General features: G+C 40.3%; 1 protein-coding gene across 3 annotated transcripts in view; it reads left to right on the top strand.

Annotated features, from left to right (window-relative positions):
• The window catches only part of LOC140464913 (CUB and sushi domain-containing protein 1-like), a 2358623-nt gene that overhangs the window by 2130914 nt on the left and 210722 nt on the right, over positions 1–16987 (top strand). For all 3 annotated transcript variants that reach the window (XM_072560545.1, XM_072560536.1, XM_072560527.1), the window contains exons 45-48: positions 4674–4754; positions 7223–7336; positions 9787–9975; positions 11390–11536. In XM_072560545.1, coding sequence (XP_072416646.1) covers positions 4674–4754; positions 7223–7336; positions 9787–9975; positions 11390–11536 — 531 coding nt within the window. The remainder of the gene's footprint in view (positions 1–4673; positions 4755–7222; positions 7337–9786; positions 9976–11389; positions 11537–16987) is intronic.

Raw genomic sequence — 16987 nt, 5'->3', positions numbered from 1 at the left:
CCTGTCCCTCTTCTATCCATGTTTCCGTGATGGCCACAACATCGTAGTCCCAAGTACCAATCCACGCCTTAAGTTCACCCACCTTATTTCTGATACTCCTTGCGCTGAAGTATACACACTTAAGCCCATCTCTGTGTCAGCAAGTATTCCCTGTCAGTGCTACCTTCTCCACAGCCTCCCTACATTTGCTGGACGACAAGTCCGGATCCCATCCCCCTGCCAAATTAGTTTAAGCTCCCCCCCCCCCCCGGAGAATGCTAGCAAACCTACCTCCCAGGATATTGGTGCCCTTCTGGTTCAGGTGCAACCCGTCCTGCTTGTACAGGTCCCACCTTCCCCAGAATGCAGTCCAATTGTCCAAATACCTGAAGCCCTCCCTCCTCCACCATCCTTGCAGCCACGTGTTCAACTGCACTCTCTCCCTATTCCTTGCCTCACTGTCACGTGGCACCGGCAACAACCCAGAGATAACGACTCCGTCCATCCTAGCTTTTAGCTTCCAGCCTAACTCCCTGAGCTCCTGAATGACCTCCCCACCCCTCTTCCTACCTATGTCATTGGTGCCAATGTGCACCATGACTTCTGGCTGCACACCCTCCCCCTTAAGGATTCTGAAGACACGGTCCGAGACGTCTCGGACCCTGGCACCCGGGAGGCAACAAACCATTCAAGAGTCTCTCCCATGTCCACAGAACCGCCTGTCTGTCCCTCTAACTATAAAGTCTCCTATAACTAGCTCTCTCCTCCTCTCCCCCTTTCCATTCTGGGCCGCAGAGCCGGACCTCGTGCCAGAGACCTGGTCACTGCAGCTTACCCCTGCTAGGCCATCCCCCCCAACAGTATCCAAAGCGGTATACTTATTGTTGTGGGGAACAACCACAGGGGATCCCTGCACTGCCTGCTTCCTCCCCTTCCCACCTCTAACTGTTATCCAGCTACCTCTGTTGTCTGGTGTAACTATGTCCCTGTAGCTTCTATCTATCACCTTCTCAGCCTCTCGAATAATCCTCAGTTCATCCAACTCCAGCTCCAGTTCCCTAACGCGGTCTGTGAGGAGCTGGAGCTGGATCTATCCAATCATATCCAAAAGATCTCGGGCAATGATTGCTATCCCACCAATGATTGCTGGAGCTGAGCAAGAATCTGCAGTTGAACCTCTTCTCTTGCTTATTTGCATGCAGTTCTCATGACATCATTTTTCAAAGACATTGAACCATGTTTCACATGTCTGTGGATGCTATCCACACTCTGTCCTGTCAGAACACTGGTCCAACATCCAGTGCTGGATAGCTATAGGTTACATTCAGTGGAACAAATAACATTTCTATCCATCACAATTGATAGCTGTGATTTTGTTTGACACAAATAAACTGTCATTTTAAAATAAATCTCAGGACCTGCATAGTGTTGATATAGCTATTATTCATTTCCCATCTAACTAGTTCTGCAATGGTCATGGCAGGCCTCCTACAACCACAGCAATGGTTTTATACAGCTCAGTAGCTTGCTAAGCCACTGCAGAGGTTGAAGACGTCAACTGTATTGGTGCAGGACTGCAGGCAAATATAGGTCAGACTGGCAAAAAGGTAGAACGCCTTCTTTTAAGACTAGGCACAGTTGAGATTTGTAAAAGTCGATCAGCGAACCAGTTTTTTTTAATTAATAAAGGTGAACAGCTTTGTGGTCATTTCCCATTGACACCGGCTTTTTATTTCTAGATTTGTTTTTTTTAGATTACTTACAGTGTGGAAACAGACCCTTCGGCCCAACAAGTACACACCGCCCCGCCGAAGCGCAACCCACCCATACATTTACCCCTTACCTAACACTACGGGCAATTTAGCATGGCCAATTCACCTCACGTGCACATCTTTGGACTGTGGGAGGAAACTGGAGCACCCGGAGGAAACCCACGCAGACACTGGGAGAACGTGCAAACTTCACACAGTCAGTCGCCTGAGGTGGGAATTGAACCCGGGTCTCTGGCGCTGTGAGGCAACAGTGCTAACCACTGTGCCACCATGCCACCCACCGTGTTCTTGACTGACTCAAATTCTCAAACTGTCAAGCTGGGATCTGAAGTAACTTTCTCTGATCTAGCAATCTAATGTTGTGACCATGGCAACTGGTCATAGAGCCAAAACAGTTATCAAAATTACATGTCCAAAGTGAATCATTGGCAGTGTTTTGAGAAAGACAGAGGACATGAAAAAATGGAATATAAATGCAAGGTTTTTTTTGTCTTAACTACCAGACCCTTCATCTATGCTTCCAATTTGGATAATCATTAGGAGTGAACTTGCATGCTTCGGCTGTGTTTCAAGTAGCACAGCTGGTACACTTCACTCTCACATTCAGTGATCATTGCATGCATGAAAGCTCAGTTTCTCTAATCAAACACAGAGAGCACTGGGTAAAACAGAACCAGAATCACATTGGACTCCAAACATTAACTCTCTTTCTCTCTATATAGATGCTGCCATACTTCCTAGTTTCTCCAGAATTCTCTGTATTTGTTTCAGACTTACAGCATCTATGGTGCTTTACTTTTTATTTCTTCAATGTTGTGCCACTCTTTTTGACTATATCCTTCATAAAATCTATGATCTTTATCCTACCCCTTGAAGAATGTAGACAATAGTACTCTGTCCTCTCATTACAACCAGGAGTATTATCCAACCAACCACTGTGTTGACTCTAAAATCTTGTTCTTCTGATATCATCTTAGACTCCACAAAGAAAACAAAACAAGAAGAGCAGTCTTTAATGTAGAAAAAAAACTTATTGTGGTTCTTGAAAGAGATAAAATGAAGTAGGAAAGGTATTTAATGAGTTATATCTTGAAAGGTCTGTAAGGAAAATATGAGGAAAGAAATAGATCAATATCTATCCCTGGAAAAAGAATCAGTCGTAGTCATAAACTCATACAGCATGGAAACAGACTCTTGGGTCAAACCAGTCCCTGACGAACATAATCCCAAACTAAACTAGTCCCACCTGCCTGCTCCTGGGCCATATCCCTCCAAACCTTTCCTATTCATGCACTTAAAAAAGCGTCTTTTAAATGTTGCAACTGTGCCCACATCCACCACTTCATTGGGAAGTTCATTCCACACATGAACTATCATCTGTGTAACAGATTTGGTCCCCCTGTCTTTTTTAAACCTCTTTCCTTCACCTTGGAAATATGACCCCTAGCCTTGAAATCCCCATCCTCGGGAAAAGAAAGTGACCATCAACCCTATCTATACCTCTCATGATTTTGTAAACCTCTAAAAGGTCACCTCTCAATTCCTTTTTCAATATCATGCTCAGTTTCCTGAAAACCAGCCTCTTTCATCGTATCTTCAGTCACCAAGTTCAAATCATTCTTCCTACTCATTGACTACCCTGTGAACCTGCAATGTTCCTGCACCTTGGGTTAATATGAAATGTGCAACAGACAGGATAAATGCAAGTCTTTAACGGGAGTAACACTGCCTTTAATCATTTTAATTACATAATATTTCCCTGCACATGAACACTTCCATTTTTTTGAAAAGATGGGTGCAGAATTTCTAATGAAAAGATTATTCTGTTTTCCTATTGTGGAGCCATGCTGACATGAAGTTGTTGCTATCACAGTAAGTTATCTCAGACTCTTATGGCAGGCAGAGGAAGGAAACTCATTTCAAATATCTGAGTTTAATTTGAACAGATACTCAGAGGTGGTCCATATTGTCACCTGTCTAGAAAGTTAGCCATGTATTTTGATGCTCAGTTTAGCTTTATGTTAGCCATTCTATTAACAGTGGTTATTATTTTCCTGGTTTGAGTGGTATAATTCTCTGGGCTGTTTTGTCCGATATGCAGTGTGATTATATCAGTGCCATTTGCAGAAGTGTTCAAGACAAAAAACTATAATCTTGTTTTTGAAAAGATCAGTGGTTGATATTCTGTGTAATATTATCTACTTTTGATAAAATCTTCAGCTCTGAATGCACTTAATATTTGTCAAATATCAGCATTTGCTCAGTCAGTGACATACTCATTTCTGAGTTAGCAACTCAAGGTTCCAAATAGTGTGTGAGAAGAGAGTTGGGACTAAATCCCATGGTGCATTTTGAAGACTAGTGTCCAGCTGATATTTATTATTGAACAATACAAATAAATACGATTATTTTGAGATTTGTTTCTTCTTGTGGAAGCTTGTTTTGTACGTATTGGCTGCAATGTTGATCTACATTCTATTCAGGCATGGATATACTCACCTGTTCTGTTCAACCACCATCTTACTAAATAAGCAAAGCAGACTGGAATGGCTGACCGGCCTATTTCTTGTATTCTCATATTCTTATTGCTACTGTACAATAAGATTACTTAATTGGCTGGGAAGCATCTTTGGGTCTCCTGAGGTTGTGAAAGACATCAAAATGAATGCAAGTTTATTAATTCCTTATTACTTATTTATAAGAATCACCAGCCTACAATGCAAAATAAGCCCATCTGAGGGAAGGGGAAGTGGTTTTCAAATGATCTTGCCAGGGATTTTCTGACAAATCAAGAAATGCCTTTTCCTTTAACATAGGATGGAAATGAACTTTTTATTGAATAAAGTGCATTGAAGCATATTGAATAATGAGTTAACTTAGTTATTAAGTAAGTAAGTGATTTAAATTGCATTTATTTTCCAGCTTACTGGCTTAAAAAGTGTCAGCAGCCCCCAGTTGTTCCTTTGGCTACAATACTGACTGAGGATGAAGACTATGAAATAGGTAAGTGCAGTATCATTAATACATTTATTTCACAAATATTCATTGTTCATTAACTCATAGATATTTCACTAAGTTACGGTTCCTAATTTGATGCCAATTGCCTAATATGCTCACATACTTTAAAATTCTATACATTGTGGTGTGGAGTTAAATCTGTTAGACTTGTCATGATTTTTAAGAACCAATTTCTAAAGCTAAAGATTCAAGTATTTTTCTCTCAATGCGTACAATCTTCGTATCACACACTTTAACAGAAGAGAATATGACGAGCTTCCTACTTTTTGAAAAGCAGTTTTGGGGAAGTTTCAGCAAAAAAAGAGCTTGATTTGCAGAATTGGTCACTTTACATCAGATTGAATTTAAATTCAGTGAACTGGGCCAGAAGATATAGTTTGGGAAGATTTTATGCCAGACAGAATCTGGAGTGAGAGCTAATTCCACAGGATATGCAACCATTCATTGCTGATGGAAAGTTCTGATTGAACAGAAGCAAGACAGTGCTTGCATTCATACCCCATCTTGTGCTGACATCATGAACAAAGGTCAACTGATCAGCTGATATCATCAGCCAGACCCTCCTGGCCTGTCTTCAGATATAATGGTTTGAATTTCATGAGGCATTGGGAATGGGCTTGGAGGAAAGGATGTTGGCAAATGAAGTACAAAGGCATCCTGGCAAGATTCTTGTTTCCTTCCCACTGCCAGACCATTTTGCCAACAGCGGATCAGGTGCCAGATGGTCTGCCTGTCAAGAGTCACTTCCATGAAAAAAATAAGGTGTTAATTAAGTTAATGGAAGTTATTGGAAATAAAATGTACCACATGCAGCTTTTGAATAAGTGCCAGAAAGCTAGCAAAAATATTGTACAAAAGTGCAGGATCTTAAAGGGTTACCAAACACCTGCGATACAAGTTGGGATGGATGGTGACTCATAAGAATTCTTTTTTAAAAACACACCAGCAAATGATAAGACATTGTGTGGACAAAATCTTGTTTTGATCTATTACCCATTTTTTTTAAGGTGGATTCCAACAACATTTATAAATTTAAAGTGGAATAGTCATTGTAGCAACCTTTAATACTCTTCCATAAAGTATTCATTCCTACAATATATTCAGATTTGATTGTTATAATAAATATTCATAAACAGTTATAAAAAAAGTAAAAACCAAAAGAACTGTGAATGCTGTAAATCAGCAAATAATTTCTAAAAACAAATTGCTGGAAAAGTTCAGCAGGTCTGGCAACATCTGTGGAGAGAAATCAGAATTAATGTTTCAGATCAAGTGACCCTTCCTCAGAACTATTAAAAAAAGTTTTTGTCTCATACTTAAGTGCACACAAGCCCACATCTTCTCTAGACTTGCTAAGTTAGGTATCAAAGTGCTGATATTGGTAAGGTTCAGAAAGTTGTTTCAGTTATCGCATAATTACAGATATACTGTACCCTGAGATAATATTGCAGGTTGAAAACTCCTAAAGTGGAGGATAACTCATTACAGTGTCCAGTCTATAGCTGGTGAAGCTAACTGAGTTCCTTCCACAAGTTGAGATTTCTCTTTTTATGAAGTTGGAAGCTGACAGGACATTTGACAGAATAGGTTTACATTGCCAGTGGCATAAAGATGGTAAAATTATTAAAAACGATTGTCACTCAAGTGCACGCTTCTTCTACTCGAGACTTATTGGTGTTTAATTCTTCATTACTTAACACTAGTAAACTGTGTGGATGAATATTCCACAGAAAATTGGTGGCAGCGTATCTACCCCTGAAAAAATCCTAGCTGAAAAGGTAAAAGCTGCAGGTGTTTCTTTAAATAGGACCTGACCATGATAAGATGTTTTCGGTCTTGGTTCAATAGTAGCTTTCTCACCTCGGAGTCAACCAATGGTGGATTCAAACTTCACACTAGATACTCAAGAACGTAGTTCGGACAGAGACTTCAATTCAAGCTACAGTAATATTATGGAGGCCAAGTAATTGAGTGAATTTAAGTCAGACATAGATAGGTTCTCGATAAGTAGGTGAATCAAGGGCTGTGGCAAAAGCAAAAGAATGGGGTTAAGAAACATATCAGTCATAATTAAATGGTGGAGCAGACTCAATGCGGTGAATGGCCTAATTGTACACCAATTTCTTATGGTCTAATGGGGTGCTACACTGTTCGAAGCATCAGCTTTTGAGATGCAATGTCCAGCCAAAGTCCCCTCTCCCATCTTGAGCAGGTGTATAAGACCAAATAGTGCTATTCAAAGAGGAGCATTTATACCGATACCAGCATCCAAAAATAAAATGATCTGATTGGGCATTTCATTGTTTTTTGTAGGAACTTGCTGATGACAAATTAACTGTAAAGTTTCCTATATTGCAGCAATGACTATATTGCAAAAGTACTTGATTGGCTATGAGGTGTCTTCAGGTTGAGAAAAATTCTCTGTAAAAGTGTATGCTGTTTTTTTTTATTAGGTGATATTGTCAGATACCAGTGTCCCCCTGGGTACACACTTGTTGGCAGTGAGCTCATGACTTGCAGGCTATCAACACGATTGCAGTTTGAAGGGACACTTCCATCTTGTGAAGGTAAGGAATTATACGTAGAGATGTGACTTCTTTATAAGATGAACTACGATCTGCTCAACATGTAGAAAGGATACATACATCAGTGTGATAGGGAAAATCCATTACATGGCCAGATCAGAATCCCCTCCCCTATGGCAGGTGATGGAGTTTAGGATTAGGTCTCATTCATCAGGTAGGAGTTTGGGGACCTAGCTACCTTCTTGCCTCAATTCTGCTTAATTTTGTAGTAAAAAGTCAATGGATGGTCCTCCCACCCTGCCACCAATTGAGGTCCTCAAGTGGCCAAATAATTCCCACTAAATGGCCTCCTTCTGTTGCCATTACAATTGATCCATTGGTGGATGGGTGTCTCGTTATACAGGAGGCATTGATAAACAAACCTAAATGTGTTTGCTTTTGGACTCCCAGGAATGTCCCTTGTAAAACACCTGACTGAAGTTCCTGACATTGGTAAAGAGGTCACCTACTGTTGGCTACTTCAGTGTCCTCACTGCCAATTCCATTCCATCTTCCATCCAAGCCCCTTGCGCTCCCCCTCCTCCCCCCCCCACCAAAATCCCATCACTTAACTATGGCTTGGGATGCAATGACATTCCTCAGCCTTGGGTGGGTGTCCTAGGAACAGCACTGCCACTTAATATGTTGCTAGCCTTTCTCCAGAAACTGAAATAGGTAGAACTTAAGCCTTGGGGTCCTTGTTCCCAGCGAAGACCTGTTGCTGGCCTATTCAGTGCCTGATTGAGAAACAATGTATTGGGCCTTAAAGATGTGCAATGCAAGGTGCTCGTTGGTTTTCCAGTCAGTTGCAAAGGCCATATTGGAAGTATTAATACATAGCAAAGCTCCAATTGTTAACACTTTGATAGAAAGAACTTGCAAATAGTGACCATGTTAGGTTGGAGAGGGAAATGTGAAAGTGACAGTCCAAAGTTCCAAGTAAAACTGAGGCCATCTTTTTGAATGTAAGCCTTTTTAAAGAGGCTTAGAGTACTATGGTGAGATACTGATGTTTCAGTTGTATAGCACAAGGGTCACAACCCATCTAGTGCCCCATATTTTCTTTCAGAATCAGGAATCCTTGGAACTTTCTCCCTGAAGGAATGGTGTGAGCAGAGTCATTAAATATTTTTAAGTTTAAAGTAGATGGGTTCTTGATGAAGGAATAAGTCAAATGTTGTTTGGGATAGGTGGTAGTATGGAGCTGATGCCATGATCAGACCTGCCATGATCATGTCAATTAGATTCGTTTCCATACAGTGTGGAAACAGGCCATTTAGCCCAACATGTACACACCGACCCTCTGAAGAGTAACCCACCCAGACCCACTTGTCTCTGACAAATGCATGGGTTGTGACCCATGCGCTATACAACTGAAACATTAGCATGGCCAATTCACCTGAACTGCACATCTTTGGATTGTGAATGGAAACTGGAGCACCCGGAGGAAACCCATGCAGACACGGGGAGAATGTGCAAACTCCACATGGACAGTCATCTGAGGCTGGAATTGAAATCGGGTCCCTGGTGCTGTGAGGCATCAATGCTAACCACTAATTGGTGGAGCAGGTTTGAGAGGCTAAAAGGCCTACTTCTGCTCTAGGTTCATATGTTTGGGTTTAACTTTGGACATGCCAGAGCAGAAAGTTCACTGTGAAAAGTGTACGGCGCAGAAACACCAGAGGGGTGCAAAATTATGAGGGGGCATAGACAGGGTGAAAGGAGAAAGTGAGGATTGCAGATGCTGGAGAGTCAAAAAACATGGCTATGGAAAAGCACAGCACATCGGCGGGCATCTGAGGAGCAGGAGCATCGATGTTTCAGACATAAGCCCTTTATCAGGAATGTGATGGACAGGGTAGACAAAGGAAAACCTTTTCCTTGGTGGAGGGCTCAATGATGGGGTCATAGAAGATAAGGTTATCAAGGAGATGTAAGATTTTTTTTTAACCCAGAGGGCTGTGTAATCTGGAACTCACTGGCTGTAAAGGTGGTCAAGGCAGAAATCCTCATAATTTTTAAGAAGTGTTTTGATGTACACTTGTGATGCCAAGGCATATCGGGCTATCAGCCAAGTTTTGGAAGTGGAGTTAGAATAATTAGATGGCCACATGACCTTTTTTTCTGCGCTGCATCTTCTATGAATCTATGACTTTTTAGCAAGAGCCAAAGAAAAAGTATTCTTTAGTGGTGGCTTTTTGCACAAAACAGGCATAACCTTCACATTTGATCTGAGCCATTTAGGAAATACTTTCTCGACATTAAAAAATAGTTCAGGCCCTTTTGATCCTCAATAGCAAGAATTGTATGCAAAATTAAGTGAAACTTTTAGAAAATCATTGCTGAAAGAAGTGAAACTCAGTTACAGGTAAAAACTATGGATGTGACTACCTGAGATTGTTTTTTTGCTCTCCAGAGATCTAGTAATAATCAGATCTCCACTTGTATTTCAGCACAGTGTCCTGTAAATGAAATTCGCAGAGCCTCTTCAGGAGTCATATTAAGCCCAAGATTTCCAGAAAATTATCCGAATTTCCAAACGTGTTCCTGGACAATTCGCGTGGAACACCGGTACAATATTACTATTTTCGTGGAGATGTTTCAAAGTGAAAAACAGTTCGATGAGCTGAGTATATTCGATGGTAAGAATTGCTGTAAGAATTGAGCAATATTTATCAACTGTTATTTGAATGAAATGTAATTTTTTGTTCAGTGTAGTTTACAATGAGCTATGACTTGATGATCCAAAGGTCAGGCTTTGGAGGTCGTGGCCAAGAAATTCAATGCAGCATGCTCATTTTAACTTGGAAAATGGAGCCAAAAGGAGTTGGGTTTCGACACGGTACAGTCTTTGAGCTTTATGTCAAACTCTGCACCTAAACCTGGTATTAGGCTCTATACAAATGCCATTAAGGGGCAGAATGTTTGCTCATTGGCCCCTATGTGGCTGCCAAAAAGTTAGCTTTTGTAAAATGGACTTAGTACAACATGGCCCAGCAATTCTTCTGACACCACTCTGACTCCGAAAACTCTTGCTGGTCTCCAATCTTACCCCTTCCAATTGCTACCCTCAATTTCTGACCACTCTATGGCTATTGCTCTCAAACCTGACACTTCACTGAGGATCACTGGGAGTGGCGCAAACACTCAGCCCTCGACCTGTGATCAGCCCTTACGTGTCTACAGGTATTGAGTTGACAACGAACTAGATCCCTTGTATGCGAGTTGTTTGTTCCAAAATCATGGAGTCTTGGGGCCGATGACAAATCATTTCCTGAGTCGCATTCATGGCAGCAGGCTAATATGAACCAATTTAAAGGCCACACAGTGCCAAGGAAATCATTTTGGTTAGGGTTCTCAGACTGTCTGTTGAGTAGATATACTTATTGTTCTGTTCATGTCAAGGATGAAGCATTGCTCCATCGAAAGGCACTCATTTTGTGGGAGAAAGGAGGATCCCAACTGCTTGCAGATCATGTGTTAACTGATCACTGCATAACATTGAAGAGATTCACTGCTGAGAATGTGGGTAGGCTGTATTCAGTTTTGAGACAGCTCCATCAAGGCAGTAAAGGAGAAACCATTGAGATTGAAGACGTGTTGTTGGTCAGCCCTCCTCCTGGCAAATCATTCAAAAAATGAAAATGCACGTTTCTTTTTGTTTTTTCATGTCTCGAATGTTTCTTAACAAGATGTAAGGAAACTGAATAGTTTTATAGAGTCAGATATTTATCTTTGAAACAAAGACAGAGAATCTTGGAAACACCCTGAATGTCTGGCAACGTCCGTGGAGGGTGAAGCAGAGTTAATGTTTCAGATTATGACCTTGTGTCAGAAGATGACCAGAACTTGTGAAAAGTGTACAAATGTAGTTAACATGCATTGCCATTAGGAAATGGGTAACACATTCTGGCATCAAGAATTTTACCTTTTAATTAGCCTCACAGAAACTTTGAAATGAGAACTTAGTAAAATTTTCAGAATCTTTAGAATTTCTGTGCTGCCGACCAAACGTTGACTGAGTGTTCAATGATGAGTTTGTTTTACACTTAATAGGGCCCACTGGTCAAAATAGACTGCTGGTTGCTCTAAGTGGAAATCACACTGGACAAAGAAATTTTACAAGTACTGGACGACACCTGTATCTACGCTGGTCAACAGATCACGCAACAAGCAAAAGTGGATTCAAAATCCGGTATACAGGTACAGGAATTCTAACTTTTTGTCTAACATTTAATTTTTAGATTTCAAAATCCCATAGATGTGTTTATAGCCCAGTATTAATTGTGATTATATTTTTTAAAAAACTAAAAATTGTCCACTATATGCATGTAAACTGTTTTGCTCCACGTGTACAATGTGGAGATGTTATAAAATTGAAATTATCTTTTTGTTCAAGTGCATTTTTTTTTTCTCTCTCTCTCTCTCTCCTCCAAATGAGTTGCAGTTTCTGTGGTTTGCATTTTCAACCATGTGCAGTACACTCAAATTCAATACTCTCCCGCCTAAACATGTGAACATACAACACACACTTTCTGACAAAATAGTAATATGAACCCAGAATCCAACCAGATTTCTTCATTTCCCAAACTTAGGACACTGAGGTTAATTTTTGAGATCAACCCAATTTTTAACATAAGAGCAATGAACAAGAGTCAGCCACTAGGTCCTTGAAGCGTGTCCCACCATTCAGTAAGATCATGGCTGGTCTGATCAATTGTAACCTCAGCTATACATTCTTGCCCTTTCCCAATAGTCTTTCATTTCCTTGGTCATCAAGAATCTATCTATCACTGTCTTAGAAATATTGAAAGACTCTGCATCCACTACCTTTTGAAGGAGGGAATTCCAAAAACATTCAACCTTTTGTAAAAAAAAATTGTTACCTCATCTCTGTTTTAATTAGTTGACTCCTTATTATTAAACTGTGACCCCTAGTTCTAGATTCTCCCACAAGAGGAGTTATCCTTTCAAAACTCACCTGGTCAAGTTCCCTTAGGATCTTGTATGTTTTAAGTAATTCACCTCTGGCTCTTCTAAATTCCATGGGATAAAGATGTAGTTTAGATCAGAGTGGTGCTGGAAAAGCACAGCAGGTCAGGCAGCATCCAAGGAGCAGGAAAATCGACATTTCGGGCAAAAGCCCTTCATCAGATTTGCCCTTCATCAGAAAATATTCCTGATGAAGGCCTTTTGCCTGAAACGTCGATTTTCCTGCTCCTTGGATGCTGCCTGACCCGCTGTGCTTTTCCAGCACCACTCTGATCTAAACCCTGGTTTCTAGCATCTGCAGTCCTCACTTTTGCCTAGGATAAAGATGTAGCCTGCCTAGCAATGCCTCATGAGGCAATCCACTCATTCCAAGTATGAGTCGAGGAAACCTTCTCTAATCTGCTTCCAACATATTAACATCCTTCAGTATGATGACTCCAGATGCAGTCTCACTAATGTGCTGTTATAACTGGAGCAAAGCCTCGCTACTATTACATTCAATTCCTCTCTCAATAAAACATAAAGCAGTGAAAGGGAAATTGTGTCAAACTAATGTAATTGGTTTTTACAATCAATTTTTTGAGGAAATCTCAACCAGAGTAGGTAGAGAGAATCTGTAGATGTGTTGTATTTGGATTTCAAGAAGGTTTTCAATAAGATATCTCACCAAAGCTTAATCATAAGATAAGAGCCCATAATATTGGGGGTAGAATATTGGTGTCATTAAAGAATTGTCTCATGGGCAGGAACAGAAAGTGGAGATAACGGGCTCTTTCAACTTGTAATCAGTGGGGTTTCACATCAATCAGTGCTGGAACCACAACTCTTTGTGGCAAATATATGAATGACTTGGAGAAAGGAAGTGACTGTATTGTGGCCAAATTTATAGATGTCACAAAAATAGGTGGAAAAGCAAGTTGCAAGAGGGATACAAATATTTTACAGAGAGATGTCGATAGGTTAAGTAAGTGGGCAAATGAGTCCCAAGTGAAGAAATGTCACTTTCTGTAACTTTAAGTTCAGTACAAATCATAATTATGCAAATGAGCTATGAATTAATGGTCAGACAGAACTTCAAATTAAAAGATCACATTAAACTTAAACTGTTTTTGCAATGAAGTTATTTCTTATACAACCACAAGCATTCTTCTTCAACATGTGTACCATTAAGTAGCAATAAAGTTCCACAATATGCTTCTTTTTATTCAGGCAGGATATGTGAGGAGTCCTATTCAATCACTTTCACCTCTGATTTTTGTCAATCCGACTATCATCAGTAAGGTACAATGTTTACAGACCCTTTCTCCCTCATAGTCGGTGATGATGTGGTTTTCCAGAGATCTTTTGAACTGACTATCCAGCAATGCCCCAGTTTTTCGTTTGGCCATTTCTGGTGAAAAACCCAACTCTTCATCTGGAATCTGTGAACTTTTCTCATAGCCCTCTAGATTTTCGGCCTTTTTACCTCACTTCTTTTTTTTGTGTCTCCCAGCAAAATGGCGTTAAATTGGAACTCCCTGACTGTTGGCTGTGCCTCTATGTCAAAGGAATTATTCCTTCTTTCTTATTATTGTCCAAGAAAATTACGTTGATAACTTTATAATTAATAGAAACTCTTCTAAGACCTCATCTAATGTCTTAAAAACCAATCAATTGATTGTAAAAACCAATTACAAATTCCACACCATTTTAAAGAAATTATGTCTTTCCATACTGATTCATAGATTTAATTTTCTTTTTCCAGAATCCTTGTATTTGCCTCTTGCTTTGAGGCTTTCTGACTTTACTATCATTGTCCCTCGCCTTTGTGAAGACAAAGACAAAATAATCATCAAGAACCCAGCCTTTTCTACATTCTGCATTTCACACATAAATTGCATCAGTTACCATGTACATTTTGTCGAGTCCTACCCTATCCTTAGTTATCCTCTTGCTCTTAATGTCCTGATAAAACATCTTTGATTCATATTGATATTGCCTGGCAATATTTTCTCATAACCTCCCTTTTCTTTACTAATTTCCTCTTTTACTTAATTCCTACAGTTTCAGTCCTTCTCTAAGGTTTTCACAATAATAACCATTTTGGATTGTTGCAAGCTTTGTTTTTCTACTTGCTTTACATTTTCTGCTTCTGGATAACCATGATCCTATCGATGTGTCAGTGCCATCCTGTTACTTTGTGGTGACATTCCTACCAAAGTCAATCATGATCTCTAGCTTCTCACCCTCCCCATCAAAGTTGTCTGAACTTTTGTGATTCTCTTTGATCCTGGCACCAGGATGTTTTAACTATCTTATGGGACATCGCCCAACGCATTTTCAGAATTTCAAGTCTGCAAACAATTGCCACTGCTTATATCTTTAGCAATATCTTAATTTCTTCTTTTCTAATAAACAACACAAATTTCTTCCTAACATTGTGAAAAATTTGCATCTATAAGTAGGCCAGTTGCATTATCTTTTTATCTTTCAAGACATTTGGAAAGTGTACAGATTTCATTAAAATCCCTGCTTCCTTTCCTTTGCATCTCCATTAATTATATTCAGTAACTGGAAATCTCATGGACTAGGATATTGTAGAGATGATAGCGGTCTCAACTGCCAGCTGATGAGCTAACAAAACCACCACTTCATCCTTTTCTTCCATTGTCCTGGAATCAGAAAGCCATGGAATCATACATCATGTAAACAGGCCCTTCAGTCCAGCTCCTTCCATGTCAGCCAGGTTTCCAAACTGAACTAGTCCCATTTGCCTGCATTTGGCCCATATCCCTCTAAACCTTTCCTGTCCATGTATCTGTCCAAATCTTTCTTAAATGTAGTAATTGTACCCATCTCTACTACTTCCTCTGGAGCTCACTCCACATATACACCACCTTCTATGTGAAAAGGTTGCCCCTCACGTCCCTTTTAAATCTATTGCCTCTCACCCCTAAACCTATGCCCTCTTTCTTTGGACTCTCCTAGCCTTGGGAAAAGACCATGGCTATTCAGCCTATCTGTACTCCTCGTGATTTTATAAATCTCTATAAGGTCATCCCTCAGCCTCCTACACCATAGAGGAGCAAATTCCCAGCCTGTCGAGCTATCCAGCCTCTCTTAACTCAAACCCTCCAGTTTTGGTAACATCATGGTAAATTTTGTTTGCAATTTTTTCAGTTTAATAACATCCTCCTTATAGCAGGGTGACCAGAATTGTACACCGTACTCCAAATATGACCTCAACAATGTTTTGAACATCTGTAACATGACTTACCAACTCCTGTACTCAGTGCTTTGACTAATGAAGGTAAGCATGCCAAATGCTTTCTTTACCACCCGTTCTACTTGTGATGCCACTTTCAAGGAACTCTGTACATGCATCCCTTGGTTTATCTGTTCGACAACACTTCCCAGAGGTCTACCATGTTTAGTCGTACCCTGGTTTGTCTTACCAAAATGCAACACCTCACATTTATCTGAATTAAACTCCATCTGCCATTCCTCAGCCAATATCCCAGTTGATCAAGGTTCCATTGTACTCTTAGATAACCCTATTCAATTTTGGTGTCTTCTGTAAACTTACTTTTTATAAATTATGAACAACGGTGGACCCAACACCAATCCTTACAGTACACCACTGGTCACAGGCCTCCAGTCTGAGCAAGGACTCTCTAACACCACCCTCTGTCTTGTATCGTCAAGCCAGTTTTGTGTCCAGCTGGATCCCATGTGATCCAACCTTACTAATCAGATCCATGTGGAACCTTGTCAAAAGCCTTGCTAAGGTAACTGGTCCTTGGTAGACTTTCCTCTGGGATCAAGGACACACACACCTAAGATTTCAACTTGTGAGGGCCTGGGTGCTTGTAGGAGAGTGTTTTGGGGAGATGAAGAGCAAGGGAATTCGTAAGGACTGGGTGTGGCCTTCAACATGTCTTCCTTCCTTCGTTCAGGCACTGGGGTCGGAGACCATGAGAAGCCACACAGCAGTTTGTTTATCATGCTACCAGCAAGAAATGTTTCCTATCCAACAGTCAGTTCAAACCAGCAGTAAAGGGACAATGTCCATAAATAGACATTAATTTCCTACTGAACAGCCACACTTAATAATAGGGCAGGAAGATGATCAATAGGTCTTTTCCCAGCCTTGGACTTAATCACATGGAGGTGGAGAGGTGGCTGGATCGCCATATGATAAATCCTGACATTTAAATGGGTTCACATCTCCTCACATGTCATGAGGATGAGTGCAGAATTCTGTCCACATTGTAACCTTAGAAGAGATGCAGAAGATATGTATTTTCTCAGATGTGTCTACTGTTTTCTATTGTTTTCTTCTTACTGGTAGAGGTATATCTGGAATATAATGAGCTGTTTCCTAGTTTCAACTCTGAACTAACATTTTCTTCAGTGATTATGTTTCTCAGGCAACCAGAATCCATCCCTACTTTATTGGCATGTCTTCAATCTACATTGCATTCATTACATCTTTCATTGACACTAAAGTTCAGCTAATTCTCCCATTCACTCTTTCACAAAGTATGTTTTTTATGGTTCCTAGCTTCTATAAATTATACTCATGACAGATTTCTGAATTGGTGAAGTTTTACTTTCTCTTGTTTGTTAATGTTATCAACCCCATGGAGAATCTGGTAAATTAAATACTGAATGAGTCCCAAA

Source organism: Chiloscyllium punctatum, chromosome 3 (genome assembly GCF_047496795.1).
Source record: "Chiloscyllium punctatum isolate Juve2018m chromosome 3, sChiPun1.3, whole genome shotgun sequence".
Lineage (NCBI taxonomy): Eukaryota > Metazoa > Chordata > Chondrichthyes > Orectolobiformes > Hemiscylliidae > Chiloscyllium > Chiloscyllium punctatum.
Note: the sequence above shows the minus strand (reverse complement) of the source record. Positions and strands in the feature narration are given on the sequence as shown.